We start from the raw sequence: 18,939 nt of genomic DNA, 5'->3' as shown, positions 1-18,939 counted from the left end.
ACTATCCTTTGGCAGCGCTGCAAGTTCCGCCATGCTCTGATTCTAACAGAGGGAACAGTGACAGAGAAACATCATTAGGAGCTCTGCCGGGCAGCTGTGGTAGCATCCCGGCTGCCCTTGAATTGCTGACAGCTAAGTGGATGATATAATTACCAGCATCTCGGTTACCTCTACTCAATGTGCAACTGAGCGGGTCCCAGCTGCAGACCAGGGGATGCTGTTCTGTGACACGATGGGGCAGCTGTGGGGTCGGGGAAGAGAATGGAGAGACTTCCATTCAACCTGAAATCCCTTCACTTGACCGTCCGGTTTTTCCATCCAAGCCACTAGGAATGTGAAACTGTTCCACCATGTGGGCAGGGAAAGTCCAGCATCCCAGGCCCACCTCCGCTCTCTGCGATTCCTCTGCAAGTTGTACTGCACTCCCTGCACCAGGAGGAGCCCTGGCAGGATGTTGAGGGGCCTTCCGGCTGAGGAACTCACATAAGCCTGGCTGCATTTCTGGAAGAGATGGCTTAGCCAAACACAACACATTGAGCTCCATACTAGCATCATGGTGAAATTGTGATCTACAGGAGGGCAGTTTAGATAATCTCATGGTCCCTTCTGGCCTTAAACTCTATGAATCGAACACCCCCCTCCCAGCACTGGGAACAGAACCCAGGAATCCTGATAATTACCCCACTCTACCCATAAGGATAGCGCTTCTCAAATGAGTGGTTGCAACCCCACGGTGGGATGTGGACAGTGTATGTGTGTGATGAAAGGCAGCCAGAGGGGTCATGAAGCACTGAAAATTTTACTACAGTTCTAAAGCAAAGAAAATCTCGCTTCTCCACTCCTCACAAAACCTTCCCCTTCAAGGACAAGTCTGCTATGCCAACCTCTCAAAACACTCACACATATAAATTACATGGGATTATATTATCATCAATACATTTCTTATTCTTACTTTTATAGTAAATATAAGGGGATTGTGAAAAATTTTGACTTTGAATAAGGTTGAGGTTCCAACAAAGTTAACAATTCCCAGTTAACCAATAAGCTTCCAGGTGTGAATAAAGTCAGGGCTTGCTGTATAAATGCAAGCATGGTGCCTAAAGCTGCTCAAATACATCACTGCTGCAACTCCTGTCAAACCAGTGGCTGAGTCTGGCCCATTCTTCTGAAGTTTCAGAGAAGATTTCAGCGTTGCTTAGTGACCACCAATCTCTCCCCATTTTTGGTACCATGCGTGCAGTACGTCACACTTCTGCACCCATCCTGAGGCCGCATTCCCCTCCCTACCCCATATCCTGCCCAAGATCCTGTGACTCCCCACCCTCCACCACAGGAAAAGCCTCTATAATTTCACATTGCTATCCCTGCACAGCGGGAGGATGCAGCTTGGGGAAACTAGGCAGGGAATGTGGTTGCTCATCACCTGATGCTTTGCAGCCTGAGACCTGATTGGTGGAGAAGGACTGTATATTTTTTCTCCTCCATGCTGCTTTGATTTTTTTTTTCCTCCTCTTCTTTAGGGTGTCTGCTGTTTCCTAGCACTTGCAAGAATCTGGGTAGCAGCAATAGCAGCCGGAAGCAGAGGAGCAGCATTAGCCCAGGAGGCAGGGGACTGCATGGGAAGCAGCAGCACCTAGCTGGAGAGACTGCTTTTGCAGCCAAGTTTTTGTGAAGCAGAAACCTCACCCCAGCTGTGTGTCTGACACACATTTAATACTCAAGGCAGCCACACTAACTTCTTAGCGTCAGAGGTTCCCTGTGGAGAGAGGTAAGGCACTTGTACCTTGTACTCGGAGATGGGGTGTGTGTGTGTGTGTGTGGTTCTGAGCACCAGACCAGGTGCCATGAACTCCGGAGTGCTGAGCCCAGATGTGACACTGACTCACTGCGTGGCCTTGGGCAAGTCACTTATGTTTCTGTTTCCTCATCTGTTAAATGGGAGAAAGAAATCCCTCCCTCCCAGGGATTAATTGGTCAAGTCTGGTGAAGCGCATGGAGGAAAGGAAGCACTAGGTAAGTGATAATAGAGAGGATGGTGCTTCAGAAACCCTGAGGCAGCAAAAGCCCCCATATAATAAGACAGTACAGCAGGGGAAGGGAGGTTAAGCAGCCCAGGCAAGGGCCCCATCTGTCAATCTCTCCAAGCCCTGGAATCTGTTCCAAGGGCTTGAGAAGACAGCTGTACCTATCACGTTGCTTTTCACTCTCCCCAAGGAAACGACCTTCTCCTTTCTTCACGACACAGCCGATCGGAATGGGGAAGATCGGAGAACTTTAACTGGGTTTCCATGAATGGGGGCTAATGTGCCATGCAGCTCTGACAGTCTAAAATCCCATGCTCTTAAAAAGAGCTGCCACTAGAGACCAGATTGGTGTGTCTGTGTGCAGGTGTACATAGATGTATGTAGGGGGGGGTGTACATATATATGTGTTAATGGGTGTCTGTGAGTGGGTGGGTGTGCTTGCATGATATATGTGAGTATGGAGTATCTCTGAATGGGTGTGTATGTACTGTATGTGCATGATTGTATAGTGTGTACGCAAGTATATGGGTGCAGGGTGTGTATGTATGTATGTTAATGGATGTCTATGCATGAGTTTGATTCATGCATGTGCATGGTTTTCTCTGCGTTTGCATGTATGGACATGCATGTGGAGGTATGTATGGTATGTATATATAGGGATGTGTTTTATGTATACATGTTTATGGGTGATTGTGAGCAGGTGTATATGTACTTATGTGTACAAGGGTGTGAGCAGATGCGTTGATTGTGATATGAGTGGATACATGTGTGTGGTTGTGAGTGTGTGCATGGATGCATAATATGTATGTGCTTGTGGATGGGTGGTTGTGAATATATGTGGGTGAGTGGGTTTGTATGAATGCATACATATGTGTTTGTGTGACTGTATTTGTGCGTATACAGTTAGAAATGTGTGTGTATGTATGTGGCTGTGCGCACTAATGTGAATTGGTGTGTTTGTATTTGTATGCCTGTCGTTATGTATGTTTCCATAGGCGTGTGTGTGTGTATACTCAGGTGTTTGAGTGGCTGTGAATGGGTGTGCATCTATTTGTGTGTACCTGCTTGTGAGCGGGTATGTATGGATCATATGTATGTGCTTGTGTACAGGCAGTGGGGAGTATGTCTGCATGTGGGTGACAGGGCTGTGAGGAGGGAGGGCTTGCATGCGAGTGGGGGGTTATAAGATGCACCCTCATACTGCCTGCACTCATCTCTGAGGTTCGGTAACATGCTGCCTTTGGTGACCTTGGCTCCCTACAGCTCAGGTTCTCTAGTTGCTGGCAGGCTTTGCTCGGGGAATTACTCTCTCTGCAACAGCCTAGGGGACAGAGGGGGCCATTGCTTTCCTATAGGCAGCCAGTACAAACCCTAGGCCACCCAGCCAATCTGTTGAACAGCAGGGAGCACATCTCTTCCAACAGCCTCCTGCTCCATCTCCCTGGTTTGGCTCAGACAGGTGAAAATGGAGCCTGCTGTTCTGAGAGAGGGTAAGAGGGCTGGAAGGAGACCCTATGGGTGGCTGATGTGGGGAGAGGGACTGGAGTTTAAAGAGGCAGAGATGCAGGGGAACAAGCCAAGGAGGTCAGAATTGTCCCCATCATGAGGCAGGGGTTTGGGACGGGCTAGGTTTGCTTCCCACGTCCCTTCTTTTGAAGTGGCATTCACATCAGAGGTAGGCTGCTAGGCTTGTACTGCATCAGTCCCTGAGGAGACCAGCGCCCTCCCCATTCCTCCCACACACATTCTGCATTTCCCTGGCTCTCTCCATACCCTGCTTTGGATCTGGGCTAGAAGTGTGGGAACTATCTCCCTTGAGTACTGGCCAAGGCTCCTCATTCCCCTTTAGTCAAGTGGCTTTTAATTTACAAATCAGAGGTTGGAACAGAACCCTCTTTAATGGCGGGGTGGGGTGTGTGTGTGCGTGTGTGTGTGTGTGAAATGGGTGTGCACAATTACATGAGTGTGTGCATACACATGTGCACATCTGTTTATGTCCCAGTCCAGGTCTTCCTCTGCCTATGCATAGCGTAGGTAACTCGTTCCTCTGAGCCTGTGTGAGTGTCTTTGCATGAGTGTGTCTCTGTATATTTCTTTCTCTGCCTTTCTTTGCCTCTGAACAGGCACAGAGAGGGAGTGACAGCTGCATCTGTGCATTCCTTGGGCTCTCTTTGCCTGCATGTGCACCTCATACATGTGCCTGCCTCTGTTTGGGCAGTGCGGTGTGCCCTGAGCATGCAGGGAGATATAGTGAGAGCTACACAGGCGTGCATATGTATGTGTCTCCATTTCTGTATGTGTCTGTATGTCTTTTTGTACATGCACATTGGCACCTCTCTGACCATGTACAAGGATAAGGTGAAAAGAAAAGGAGTACTTGTGGCACTTAGCGACTAACCAATTTATTAGAGCATAAGCTTTCGTGAGTTACAGCTCACTTCATCGGAATGCATCCGCTCACGAAAGCTTATGCTCTAATAAATTTGTTAGTCTCTAAGGTGCCACAAGTACTCCTTTTCTTTTTGCGAATACAGACTAACACGGCTGCTACTCTGAAACCTGTCAAGGATAAGGTGATCGCTCAACATGTATGTGCTTCCATTTGCCCCTTTCCTGTGTGTGCATCCCCATGCACGTTTGCATACACAGAAGCAAAGCACTAGCTTCACACGTGTGTACCAGCATCTCCCTGAGTATGAGTGTTTTCCTCTCCATTACTGGACATATATATATATAATGCTATTCACTCATGCCTTGCTTTATACATGCATGCGTACAGCTCTTTTTCTGTGACAGCTACACACACAGTTGGGTATGTCGCTCTGGTCAGGGGTCTCTTTATAATTGGTCATGCATGTGCATCCCCATTTGTGTATGTGCCTTTTCCCCTGTACATATCTGCATATATTTTCCAATAACAGAGACCAAGCAATTACTTGCACATGTGTGTATCTGCATATGCCTGTCGCTGTTCATATATGTGCTTTGCCATACATGTATGTGTCTCTGTCTACTTGTGCATACACAAGCTAAACAATAGCTTTGCATGCATGCCTGATGTGGCTGTCTTTCTGTATGTCTTCATGTCTGTGCACTGCCAGGCTTGTTCTCTCTTTATGCTCACTTCTCTGTATCTGAGCATGCTCCTGTAGGAATCTCTCCTTCTTCACATGCACCTTTTCCTCTCTCCCTCTCTCTGTGGATCGCCACACGTGCCTTCACGTCTCTGCCCATGTGGGAGATCTGCATGCATTTATGACTAACTTTGCATGAGCCCATGTGCATCAGACGAGCCAAACAGCCTGCTATGCATTCTTCAAACGCCACTTATTAATTGGTGCTAACAATGGATTGGAACATTATGCCAATTGCTGCCAGAGACTGATCCGATCTGGCCATCCAAATCCCCTCACTGATCCCCGTTGCCAAGATCTGCGTAATAAAAACACATGTACACATTGCACCAAATTTGACCTCATGGCTGCAGATTAGACTTTGTTTGGTGGCAACCCATGCATGATGAGACCTGTGTGTGTGTATCTTTTCCCTTCCAAAACCATAGCTTCTCTATATGCACCACACCAGGGTTCCTCACTGGACCTCTGGACTGTTCTGTGTTACTGCTGGGGAACCCAGGGATGACCCTGCTAAGGGGTACACAGGAATCACACTGCTCACTAATCCCATGGCCCTAGCTGTGCACTCTCACACTCCGCATCCGCAGTGAGAGCTGCTTGTGCATTCAGTGCAGGTCAGGACCTGTACTGGAAATGCTGGCTGAGTAGCTTCCAATGGCACTTGGGACTTCAGGGCATCCAGATCCCTGTGGAGCACTTTCAAAAGCAGAGCAGCAAGCACTTGCTTCTGACAGTGTTTTATGCTTTGCTAAGCCCCGCTTGGTGCGGAGATGGGTCTCCAGGTTAGCCGGATGCTGACTGCCTCCCTGCATGGCGGTTGGAGAGGCACATTTCACTTCAGATCATTCATTCAGCCAGCCTCCCTGTCCGCCCATTATTGGGCTGTAAGTGCTGTGGGGCAGGGGCCTGGTCAGCTCTGAGCTCTGTAAAGTGCATTGGCCAAGCTCTGCCCAAGTGCATCAAAAGGGCACATGGGGGAGTCCAGGGTCTGTTCCCCCAGCCTCTACCTCCTTTGTCCCATCCACCTCCCGCTCTCTTTCTCTCCATCTGCTCCTGAGCTCCAGGCTCCAAGCCTAACCCAGCCTCCCTCCCGCTCTGTTTGGATTCCTGGCAGTGCTTTCCCCCTAAGAACAGGTTGTGCAGGGAGCAGAGGCAGCCACACCAAGGGGCCACAAAGTTTTATCCCTCCTTCACCCCTCGCTTCTGGCTGCCATGCCTTTGCCCCCCTCCCTCCAGATACCAGAGGAAAGAACAGCCAGGCTGAGAAATATCGCTCTGGAGCAATTTCTCCCCAAGTTCTTCCTCCTGCATCCTCTGCCACCCTGAACCAGACAGAGCCAAAGGGCTGAGCTTTTAGCCTACCTGATGCAGCTGCTTCGAAGCCAAACTTGATCATCAGGAAGTGCTGAGCTTGCACAAAGAGCCTCCTCTCCTTGGACAGTATCATGCCGCAGAGATAAGCCTCTCCCAGCAGGAGGTGCTGGAGGAAAATGGCATCAGTGCACTGGATCTGTGAATTCGTAGAGAGTTCTCAGTGGACAGCGGTGGCTATTACAAACCCACTGACCATCACAACTACCTCCCTTTCATTTGCCAGCAGCCTCAGCAGGGAGGCCGAAGACAGAATGCGGCATGGAGGCTGGACTCCCCTCTTGCTCCAGAGAGCCATTGGCATCAGACCTGGAGCCAGAGGGCCTTGCTCCTCCCCAGTGCGGCCAGCCCAGCACATTTCACCAGAGCTAAATTCACTCTAGAGAAGGGAGAAAAAAAGCATCAATAGAGAAAGGAAAAATACTGGTAATGTCTGGGGGTGCTGAGTGAATGAGACCCATGCTGGAGCCGAGCGGGGCTGGAAGGATGCCAATGAATTGCTCCCTGGAACCTTGCATCAGGCCCTCAGCCACAGTCACAAGATACAGCTCTGTTCATTAAACCAGGCAGCCTGCTGGCAGGTTGGACTGCAGCTGATTTAAAGGACAGTGTTAATGGCCTGGCCGGATCCCCAAGGATCAGTCTCTGAGCAAACAGCACAGCTGAGACCAGCAGCAGCTGCTGGCTATTTATCAGCAGGTGCTTCACACTGGTTGGGCCCCCACCCATGTAGAGCTGTGGCTTTCAGAGCTTTCTGCCCATGTTACGGTGGTTGGCGGGAGAATCCAGCCAATAGAGATTTGGGGTTGGGGATTATCTCCCATTCAGTCGTTAACAGCACCATGTCCACAGTGGGCTCAGGCTGCCACTCCTGTCGCCCAATTGCTCTCAGCCATGTGCATGATGGTTTGGTATTAGTGGAGGCACACACTAGGGCTGCTCACCAGGGCTATGCATACTGGCAGGTTATTATTGTAGGGTTGCTCACATGCGTGGTGTATGTTGGTTGGTTATTATTGTACATTTGCTCTTGGGCTGTGCACTCTGGTTGGTTGTTACTGTAGGGTTCTTCACAAGTGCTGTGCACACTCGGTTGTTATTGTAGGGTTGCTCATGAGATGTGCATACTGGTTGGTTGTCGTTGTAGGGTTCTTCAGAAGTGCTGTGCACACTGGTTGGTTGTTATTCTCAAGTTGCTTTACATACCAGTTGATTATTATTGTAGGGTTGCTTATGAGATGTGCACACTGGTTGATTGTTATTCTCGAGTTGCTTTGACACTAGTTGGTTATTATTGTAGGGTTGCTAAACTGATGCCTGGATTCATCTCCTCTCCTCCTCTTCCCCTCATATTAAAAAAGAGTTTATGGCCATTTGGTTTTGTTGCATGCAGCTATAAGCAAACAAAAGCGGCCCTTCTCAGATCCTTGTTAACTGTGGCACTGACCCTCTAAAAAGTGCGTCACCCAGGTAACAGCCTTTCCCCCCTCAGCTAGCACCTGTTGCTGTGCAACAACTACACTCCCTATGGTTGGATATATTGAGTCATCGCAGGGTTAAATTCTGATGCGCTGAATTCTGAGAAATCGCAACAAAACGCGAAGGTGTGGGCTGTTCATGTGGCAGCTATAAATAAAAGCACCTGCTTCCCAAACACAAAGGAGCTATCACGGCAGGGGGGAAGAGAAGAAAGACAATTAGGAAAATTTGACACGAAACAAACTGTGATCCTGCTGCAGGAGCCGGTGCCCATGGGAGAGAGCATGGGGTGGGCGGAGGGGAGAGATGGAACAGGGCGGGGAAGAGAAAAGAGAAACATTTGCAAATCCATCCTTCTAAAGGCCGTGTAGAATCCCTGGGAGAGTAGATGCTGGTCTTGCTAATGGAAGAAACACCAAGGGATCTTTAATGGCCACAGCAGCTTAGTTAGAGCTTGATTTTACTTCTCATCGGAAACCAGCTTTTCAGTACTGACTCCAAACATCCTATGCCTACTTGCTAGCACCACTTTTGTTCACTCAGCAGCTCGCCCATCCAAGCACTGACCAGGCCCCAGCCTCCTTAACTGGGGAGGGCTCAGCCACAGGCACTAAGAGCAAAGGGAAGATGAATTAGGCCTTTTAGCTGCTCGGTGATTCACCCAGTGCCCCTCCCCACGGGAGCACAGGCGATCAGACCTGTTTTCTCCAGATAAAAGCCTCACCCTTTGAAACTGATTGCACAGTTGTTTCCAAAGAAGCCAGAGCAACGTGAAGTGAATGCAAAACTCACCAGGGCTGACTCAGTGTGCCCCTCGGTGTGCCCGACCTCAGCCAATAATACCTCTGTCCCCTTTCATCTGAGGATCAATCTCAAAGCACTTTACAAATATCAACGGGCAGAGTCTCCCTGCCCCCATGAAATAGAGCAGTAGTCCATATCCCCACTATTCAGATGGGAAAAGTGAGGCACAGAGCAGGATGGGGAAGTGACTTGCCTAAGATCAAACAACAAATCAGTGGCAGGATAGAGTCCAGAATCAAGCCCAGAGGCCTCAGTGCTAGCTGGGCCTTGGGCATAAAAGCAGCTTTCCCTGTAGCACAAACAGCTGGTGCGGGAGAACATGTACATGTAATTATACATTTCCCCAACTCTAAGTCCTATGTTGTTGTTTTTCTTCCGCCCCCTCCCCCCCACCACGTTAAGCAAACATAGTGCCATCCCTTTAAAGAGAAACACCCAGATTATAAGGGTTGCAGGGTACCTTCCCCTCCGCCCAGGGAGTGCTGCATGGGAAGAGCACCCATGCCTCCCCAAGTCACATCTCCCCACCACCACCCTCAGTGCCAAGTGGGTGGAAGTGAAATATCTCCTGATTTATACCTCTGGGTGTGAGCTTAGAGTCTCATGCCTAGTTCCTCCTTATGGAAAAAACTCCTCTCAGGCCTCATAATGCTACAAGGAACTTCAGCTTCAGGCCAGCCCTAGGCTGTCTTTCCTTTTGCTTCTTAAATAATCCCTACATCAAAGCTGCTGGCATCCATGAAGGTCACAGACTTGAGAACACTGCAAATGAAAGAGGCATGGAAGAAATAATGTCATGCAACCTCTCCAGACACCACACGTTGGCCCAGAGCTCAGCGTGCTGAGCGGATGTTGGATGCTGGGCTTTTCTGAACACTGGACTCCCAGGATCACCATGGGGGCTGTTGGGGGCTGAGTGCATTTGGGAAATCTGTTCTGTTTGCACTCATGCTGAATGCTGCGTGAAATTCTGCCCCTGTACCACTCAGGTTCCATGTACACCTCAAAGTTGCCTATTGGCAGCCATCAGTAGCTAATAATACATAGCAGAACCCACTTCATTAGCAGGCCTCATGTAGGGCTTGTATCCAGAGTGAATCTGCCTATGTCAACAATTCACCAGGTGCCCTTTTTACACATAGAGCACACACTTATGTTGCATGAACACACACACATTACATCCATGCCACATGTACCCTTGGGTTCTGCCCACTACACACACATGTAACACATGCAGGTGTCATGTGAACCTGTTACCTCTGCTCACACACCGCATGTACTTTGTATGCACATGTTCCAAACATACCACCTACACAACCAAAACACACCTTACTGGACAGTATCTGCATCCGGTTCATACCCATTCTTTGCACATACATGCACCTTGCATGCCCTGCATATGCTGTTCACTTTCCCTTGCCAGATCCATGCACAACACACTGCGTGCATGTGCAAGAAACCCCCACTTCCACTGTATCCGCAGCATATGGCCATCTGTCATTGCACCCTGCCCTCTGTACAACAACAGCAATCAACCTGCTTTAAGCACTGTGAGAAGCAGTGCCTGAAATGACAAAGGCCAGGATGTTAAAACTGGGGGTTACCCAGATACCACACCGATCCCCCTCTTGGCATTCTCACATCTTCTCTAGCTCCTGGCATTCACAGCCTCCAACCCCTCCCTGCCTGCAATTCCTCTACTTCCAAAACAAAAAAAACCCCTCAAATCCCTCCTCCTTTCGCGTCTTTTGGCCTAGAGCCCCTTCCCTCCCCAGCACCATCTGCTCTGAATCTGTCCCGTTCAAGGCTTGCGATATACTTGCTGGCACCAACACCTGCAAGGTGCCGGCTGCTTTGTCAAACCTCCATGTGGGCTGACACCCGCTCTTCAGCTGGCGCCATGGATTCAGATGGAATTAATTAGGGCTCCGATGAGAGGGGCACATACATGGGGAAAGGAAGTGTGAGAATGACGGAAGCTGCCCGAGTTGCTGCTCTTTGGGAAGAGCTATTCTCTGTGTTATTACTTGTATTCCAGTAGCTCCAACCGAGATCATTGCCCATCATGCTGGGCCCTGCACGGCCACAGGATCAGAGACAGCCCCTGCCCCACAGAGCTCACACCTTAGCTAGATGAGGCCCGCCAAGGAAGTGTCAGTAGCCCCCCCTTTTACAGCAGGGGAATTGAAGCACAGAGCAGTGAGGGATCAGTTTTCAAGGGTTCACCACCCACAGCAGGGGCCAGATTTTTCTGTAGCGCTCAACACGGTGTGTGCTGCCAGTCTGGTGCCTATCAGGGGTGGACACACAGCACAGTCTCTTTGGAAATCGGATGGTAAGTGATATATGTAAAGCGCTGAGGGAGTCCAGGAATGGAATCCAGTTCCCCCCGAGTCCTGGGCCAGTGCATTAACAACAAGGTCAGCCTTCCTCTACAGCTGGGCCGTGCTCAGCCATTCCCAGGTTGGCCTCCTAGCCATGCAAGCGCCCATGCCTCCCAAGTCACAGCTCTTCTGCGCCCCCCCCCCCATTTAGGGCCAGCATTTTCACTCCCCATCGGCAGAGTTGTGCCCACAGAAGCTGTGTGTACATCCAGATAGCTGTGTAAACATACACCTCCGCGGAGTATTCTCTCTCCCGTGCTGGCAGAGAGGCTGCCTCAGAGCACCCCCCCAAATTCTCACATCAGGGATGGGAAGCTGCAACGGAGTCCCATGCTGGGTCAGGGGGTTCTGCTGGGGCCATGCTGTGGGCTGGAGGCTAAACCCACTCTGGTGAAGGGAAGTCTGTCCATTGCCTCTAATGGGCTCTGGATCTGGTCATGAGGCCAATTGATTTTATGGCCTCTACCCCTTGGTTTCCTGTCACCGTACTGATCCCCTCATTGTGCCGTAGGAGCCAGGCGGGTTGGACCATGGAGCTGCTCTCCACCCCCCGCAGCATCGAGATCAACAACATCACATGCGACTCGTTCCGGATCTCTTGGGCCATGGATGGGGGAGACCTGGAGCGAGTCACCCACTACTTCATCGACCTCAACAAGAAGGAGAACAAGAACTCCAATAAATTCAAACACAGGGTGAGCAGGGGGTGGGGTGGCCCGGTGGGGGTGGGGTTGGGGGAAAACGTGGGCAGCGACTGGATGCTTGTGGCCACCCTCAGCCAATGAGTGTTCTCCGAGTACTCAGCCCAGCGCTGAGTCACTCCACGTGTAGCCCATCAGCTGCCATCTCTTCCTCCAGCTGCGTATCTGCATCCCAGATGCCTCCATACTGGGTCCCTTTGCTGGCAGCTTCAGTGGAGGACCCAAGGGGTGCATGTCCTATGGAGCATGGAAGGGGTCCCTTTGGGGTAGGGACTGGGTTCATGGGTGGAGACAACATAGTGGGGGCGCTGTGCCTGCTGCTGTGGGTAACTAGAAGAGTCAGGTTCAAATCCAGGTCCTACTGATGTCAAAATCCTTCAGTGGGAGGAGGATTTGGATCTCAGCCCCTCGGACTCTCAGCCCACTAGTGTCACCAGTCCGAGATGCCTGAGCCAGGCTTTAATGGAAAAAGAACCTCCTTTCCCCACCCAACTCTTCTGTGAAGTTAAAAGGTTTTGCCTAGGAGAGTTGATGCCAGGGGGACAGAGCCCTGGGAGACTTGGGGCCTGTTCCCGTGAACCAGTGTGGGGATTGGTGAGGAGGTAGCTGTACCCCGCAAATCAGTATGGAGAAGAGTGCTAAACCTACCCTCCAACACAGAACCAGAGGAGACGTGGAGTGAATTACTCATTCTTCCTTCTCCCTCTGGCACGGAGTCACTAATTCAGGATCCTTTTAGCAGTATGGTTACCACGGTGATGCTATTTAATGCTAAACATTATTTTTTTCCCCTCCCCAGTAATAAGCGTCTTTTTCCCCCACGTCTCCTAACTCTTCAGCATTTGCCGTTGCCACAGAAACAGCACTGCACTGCACTGATGCTTTCGTGGCCTACTGACACGGCAATTTATTCCTTAAAACAAAGGTTTTCAGGACACCTCGGAGCTTGTTTGGCTGTTTCCAGGGCTCTTTGCCCATCTTGCATGCAAGAGGAGTTGGGCACAACTCTTGCCGGGTGGGGTGGGAAGTATATTGGCACCTGAGTGGTGCAACACAGAAGGCACCATCTCAGACATGGCTCAAACGGAAAAAGAATTAGTGTTCCATAGGACTGAATACTATGTTAATGGCTACCGCAGCATTCTGCAGTAACACGTACTACAGTATTCCACCGTGATGAATGCCATGGCAATAATGACAACAGTGTTCTGCAATATCAAGTACTGCAATATTCCACTGCAATGAATCAATAGATACTACATATTGTGCAGGTTTCAGAGTAGCAGCCGTGTAAGTCTGTATTCGCAAAAAAGAAAAGGAGTACTTGTGGCACCTTAGAGACTAACAAATTTATTTGAGCGATGAAGTGAGCTGTAGCTCACGAAAGCTTATGCTCAAATAAATTTGTTAGTCTCTAAGGTGGCACTAGTACTCCTTTTCTTTTTTACATATTCTGCAGTAACAGGTACTACAACAGTAAATACCATGGTAATAAATTATTCTGCAATAACAAGTACCAGAGTATTCCACAGATATTAATACCATGCTAATGAATATTATAATACTCTGCAGTAACAGATATGACAGTATTCCACTTCAGTAGATACTAGGCAACAAATACTACAGAAATTAGTAACGGTGCTCCTCTGCAGTGTAGTACAGTAACGAGTGCGAGGGTGATGCTAGACAGCAGTGGTATTCTATTATAGAGAATTCGGCAGCATTCTCGGTCAGTCTATGCTATTTAAGAGCAACGTATTAATAGTGACAGTTGTTTTAGAGTAGTGGCCACTGCAGCAATATATCCAACAGTTTTCCACACCAGTAGGTCATGCAGCTTACTGTACAGCAGATTGTGGAGCCATGGCTGTTGTCATTGTAATAGACTAGGATTGTTTTTAAGAAGGGTTTTCCCAAGGTCTCCATGACGTGCCTCTCTGTTCATCATGGGCATGCACTTCCAGTTCAGCAGAGCTGCTGGAGGGTCTTGCCAGATCAGCCTTGTGCAATGCTCTGAGGCTATTCCTGGATGGGTGCTGTATTTCCCAGGGTACCATGGCCCGGGTGTCATGCTCCTTGTGGGAGGAGGCTTTGTGGTGCGGAGGGGATCACTAGCCATACTGCTTTGATCCCAAGCCTGGTTTATTTTTGCATGGCTCTTGCCCTTGAACAGGATGTGCCCACCAAGCTGGTCGCTAAGGCAGTCCCACTGCCCATGACTGTGAGGGGCCACTGGTTCCTGAGCCCCAGGACAGAGTACAGCGTGGCAGTGCAGACAGCGGTGAAGCAGAGTGATGGGGAGTACCTGGTGTCTGGCTGGAGCGAGACTGTGGAGTTCTGCACGGGGGGTGAGTGTGCCCTGCGTGTGCAATAACTGGTAGCGGAACCTCAGCCACATGGTCCGTGCCCAGCTGGCACAGACTGTGATGAGCCCCTACGTCCCATCCTTGGGAGGGAATCTCCAGCCTGCTGCACCACAGAGGGGAATTGGTTCTCAGAGCTGAGTTCACTGTGGACCCACGTTGGATCTGCCCTGGGGGGAAAAAACTCTGTCATGTTATATTGCTTATGCAAGGTCTGGGGAGTTCATGCTGCTTGTGCGAGCCCTGGCGGGGGGGTGGTTCACGCTGCTTGAATATTAAATGAGAATGAGCTGTCCATGGGTTGCCCCCCTGGGGCTCCAGCCTCTTTGTGCAGCCATTTCTCTTAGCCAGCGACTGCTCCCTAATGGGCCTGCTGCCAAGTCTGAGGGGGCTGGCACAGACCAGCTGCCACCAGCACGGTGCCCACAAGTAGATTTCCTTTCTTCTGCATTAGCTGGGGTGGGGGCATAGGGGGGAATTGTTGCTCCCCTGCTCTGCTCTCACACAGGTTGGAGCCCCCCACAGCCTTTCCACTGATCCTCCACCTCAATTCCATAGTGACAATCAGCAGAGGGAGGCTTTGTGTGTGCCTCTGCCCGTCCCCCGTCCCCTCCCAGGGAGCTCTCTGTTCCCCAACAATCCCCTGTCCTCTCAGCACCTCAGGGGCAATGGTGCTGCCATCCAGGGTCATCCTCTGCCGTCACAGACCCTCTGCCCCTGGGGCAGGAGCCTATTTGCAGGCTGTGGGTGTTCTGGTGAAGGGGTGAGGGGAAAGGGAACAGAAGAGGGGAATGGGTGCAGGACAGCCCAAGAGGGGAGGGAGCATCCTGGGCTAAAGGCATATAAAAAAACCCAAGAGCAGCGGGGGCTGCTGACTCTGGGCAGAACAGAGGCTGACAGGAAAGCGGGATGGCGGTGGGGAGGTGAGAGCTAGCAAAATCCTGTCTTGTGGAGCAACAGTGGAAGAGTGGGAGGCTTAGGGTGTGGGAGCCAGTCGTACCCTGAGGGGGAAGCAAAGGCAGGGGGAGCTGGCTGCTGCCAGTTAGGGGAAAGGGTGGGAACCGTTTGTAAAGGCAGGGGAGAGAATAAACAAGGGGAGGGGGGAGCTGGCTGCAGCCATCAGATGGAGGCAGAAAGGTGGGAATGGGGAGGGGGAGCTGTCTGGTTGCCACGGGTGCAGAGGGGGAGCCAGCTGTCTGGAGGGGATGGGGAGGGGCCTGGCAGGTTGCACAGGGGTGGGTAGGAGGGGAGCTGGCTGCACTGATGGCAAATGTCTCCCTCCCCCTTGCAGACTATGCCAAGGAGCACCTGGCCCAGCTGCAGGAGAAGGCTGAGCTCATTGCGGGCAGGATGCTCAGATTCTCTGTCTTCTATAGGAACCAGCACAAGGAATATTTCCAGCATGTCAGGTAACACCCCTACCCGCCCAGGCTCCCCTAGCAGGGCTGGAACACGCACCCAGCCTAGCAAATGCAGGGAGCCTGGGGGGAGAAGCACCATCTCCAGGAGATGTTTTCCTGACCTAGAATGAGAGAGCACAAAGAACACAGAGCTGGGACTGCAAGGCTGATCTCCCCTCTGGCTCTGTCCTGTCCCAGACCTATCTGCACCGCTCTAAAGTAAAACTGATTTCAAACACACTCCCTGAGCTGGGAATAGAACCCAGGAGTCCTGATGCCTAGTCCCCTGTTTTAACCCATAGACCCCACCCCTCTCTCAAAGCTGGGAATAGAACCCCGGAGTCCTGACTCCAATCCCACCCCCTGCTCTAACCACTAGTCTCCCAACACTAGCTTGTGTTCTACCCACACCAGCAAATAGTATCCGAACCCAGATTTCAGTGGGGCGTGCTGGGGTAACCCTGAGGAGCAGCTAGTCTCTAGTGTGGCAGATGGAGCACAAGAGCCATACCCCCTTCGCTGGGCTGACAGGCTGCAGCTCACTCTTTCTCCCCCTGCCTCTCAGGATGCATTGTGGGAACATGATGAAGCCCTCCCTGAAGGACAACAGCGGGAGCCACGGCTCACCCACCAGCGGCATGCTGCACGGGATCTTCTTCAGCTGCAACACCGAGTTCAACACAGGCCAGCCTCCCCAGGACTCACCCTACGGCCGCTACCGCTTCCAGATTCCCGCCCAGCGCCTCTTCAGCCCCAACACCAACCTCTACTTTGCGGACTTCTACTGCATGTACACCGCCTACCACTACGTCGTCCTGGTGCTGGCCCCCAAGGGCTCCCCGGGAGACCACTTCTGCCGGGAGCGCCTGCCCCAGCTGGACATTTCCTGCAACAAGTTCTTGACCTGCTGCACAGAGGACGGCGAGCTGGTCTATCACCACGCCCAGGACATCATCCTGGAGGTCATATACACCGAGCCCGTCGACCTCAGCCTGGGCGTACTGGGAGAGATCAGCGGCCACCAACTCATGAGCCTCTCCACTGCTGATGCCAAAAAGGACCCCAGCTGCAAGACGTGCAATATCAGCGTGGGGCGCTAGTGACTTGAGGGGGGGAGCTGGAGGGGATGCGTGTGGGGGGAGGCATGCATGAGGCAGGACTGGACTAACCTGAGGCTCTCTGCAATGAACGTGGTCTGGGATGGGGCCAGGGGTGGAAACCGGGACCTGTATGGGAGTTGTGGCTGGAGTGAGCGTGGACTGTGGATTTCCAATCTCGCTGTCCAATGTAAATATGGACTTGGCAGGATCCCGGCCCTAGTAGGAGAGGACCTCCGGTACTGCTCAGATGGGATCTTGGCCTCCGTTGACTCCTGCAGACAAACCTCTGTCAGTATGAGAAGGGAAACACCTGAGCTGGCTGCTAATCTGATTCACGCCAAGGTGGAAAGACCCGTGCCCTTCCGCACTTGCCCCACTGGGGAGTGTGAGCGCCATCCCCCTCGGAACCAAACTGCCCATTCATTGCCATTTTCAAGTTGGAAAGAACAGGAGCTTTGGGTTAATTTGGAAGGGTTATCACCAGGGGAACCCAGAGCTCTTCCATCTCTGATATGAGCTCCCCTTCTCCTAGGTCTGCCCCTTCAGCCCTCCCTCATCCTGTCAATTCAATGAGCCCCTCCCTTTCTGCTACTCCCCCCAACCCTGCTCTTTGCTAAGTGCTCAGTCAACTCCTACCTTGCCCAGGTGTGCTAGATCCTCACCTGCCACCTGATTCCCACTTGAGGAGCCCCGAAGGGTCTGTCACACTGCAGCTGGGAGCCAGCCTCCTAACCCAGGAGATAGATTTGCACGGGGGGCTTGTGAGCCCAGCATGCTCTTAACCACCTAGCCCAGGTGTGGGTCCTAGCTTAGATGGCCTGCTGTAAAACTAGAGCCTGCTGTTTTCTCCTGGTTCGGAGACTCAGTTACTAGGGGCTTGGCAGGCTCAGGAAAGAGCATACAGCTACCCCACCCTCAGGTCCCTCCATCTCGGCTCTGTCTCAGCCCCAGGTTGTCATGGAGCTTCTTGCTTCACAGCCTTTATTTACCTGGTTAAGTGCCATGTGGGATGGGTGAGCGGCCCCATTGCAGGTCCTGACAGGCCCCGTGGCACTCCTGGGGTGTGTTGGAATTCCTGGGGGTGGCTGCAGCGTGAATGTACCTGCTCCCCTGTCTCAGCTGGAGCCTAGCCCTGCCCAGGAGCCCCCCGCCCCGGCTTGGCGGGGAGAGGAATGCAGTCTTCCTGCTTGCATCTTCAGCCATGTCCTGGAGTGAGCTGCCAGCATCTGGGGTGAGGAGCAATTGCTGCCTCTCTTCCTTTTGTCCCCCTTGCCCACTCCCCCCTCCAAACACGGCTCTCCCCTGGCCTCCTGCCACTGGGCACCATGGAACCAGGCTGATCGGAGCGCTGGGTCTCCTTGTTGCTACCATGTCCCTCGGGCATGATCTGCCTGCCATGCTACGGCTGCTGATGTGTTGCCCCAAGAGGGGTCTTAAGGGCTGAGTTTTTCTCCAAGTGATGGGAGAAAAGAGGCTTGGCTAGATCCCAAGGCATTCACAGCAGAGCCCCATCCTTGCTTCAACCTAACTTGCCCATCACTTGAGGCAGCCTGAGCCTAGCAGAACTTCCTTAAGCTCCTGCCCCAGGCCCCCCTGCTCCCCACACCAGCCACCTCCTCCCAAGGCTGGGCCTCCCTCCCTCCTCTTTATAAATAGTGCTGGGCTTTCTGTGTCATGTGAAAACTTTAGCTTTCCCGGGGAGTCTGCTGGCACCCAGTCAGCCCGAACGTGTAGCGTGAGGCGCCCGTCAGCCTTCTAGCCGTGCCTGCAAGCTGCCCTTGACCCCGAGACAGGACAGGATGTTGGGGCATCTCCTAAGTTGGAAGAGAGATGCAGAGTCTACCCTTTCACCACAGCACGCTGCAGTTTGGGGCCAGGGCCTGGAGGACAGAGGCAACAGGGATGTTCTGTGTGGAGAGGTTTTTCGGCATCTGGAAATCAGATAAGACCCACAGAGGAGCTTGTGGGCATCCAAAGCAGCAGGTCCAAGCAAATGAACTAAGGACTCTGGTACCAACAGCTGGAAGATGTTCAGCGTCCCCGAATTCTGATTGCCATCTCCTTCACCAGCAAGGGGTTTGAACCCGGGAATCTTCAGCTTTAAAAGCTTGAGCTGCTACTGTGTGAGTTAAAGGAGCAAGTCCCCCTGCTAGCAGCAGAAGTAGTAGATTCACAA

The 18,939-nt window shown here is 51.8% G+C and overlaps 1 protein-coding gene across 1 annotated transcript; it reads left to right on the top strand.

The window, feature by feature from the left end:
* The first annotated feature begins 1,261 nt into the window (after positions 1-1,261).
* Positions 1,262-16,873, top strand: LOC119848768 (phytanoyl-CoA 2-hydroxylase interacting protein). Its single transcript, XM_038384969.2, has 5 exons — positions 1,262-1,768; positions 11,711-11,894; positions 14,074-14,248; positions 15,555-15,672; positions 16,229-16,873. Exons 2-5 carry the CDS (start codon positions 11,730-11,732, stop codon positions 16,761-16,763), a joined length of 993 nt encoding a protein of 330 aa, XP_038240897.1. The 5' UTR covers positions 1,262-1,768; positions 11,711-11,729; the 3' UTR covers positions 16,764-16,873.
* Positions 16,874-18,939: the final 2,066 nt, after the last annotated feature.

The sequence above is a fragment of the Dermochelys coriacea genome, chromosome 26 (assembly GCF_009764565.3).
Source record: "Dermochelys coriacea isolate rDerCor1 chromosome 26, rDerCor1.pri.v4, whole genome shotgun sequence".
Lineage (NCBI taxonomy): Eukaryota > Metazoa > Chordata > Testudines > Dermochelyidae > Dermochelys > Dermochelys coriacea.
Note: the sequence above shows the minus strand (reverse complement) of the source record. Positions and strands in the feature narration are given on the sequence as shown.

Excerpts from the sequence above, each read along its gene's own strand:
- LOC119848768 (XM_038384969.2), top strand. The coding sequence starts at position 11,730 with ATGGAGCTGCTCTCCACCCCCCGCAGCATCGAGATCAACAACATCACA. Across the intron at positions 11,895-14,073 it reads CCAATAAATTCAAACACAGG|GATGTGCCCACCAAGCTGGT; the intron begins GTGAGCAGGGGG and ends GCCCTTGAACAG. Across the intron at positions 15,673-16,228 it reads GAATATTTCCAGCATGTCAG|GATGCATTGTGGGAACATGA; the intron begins GTAACACCCCTA and ends CCTGCCTCTCAG.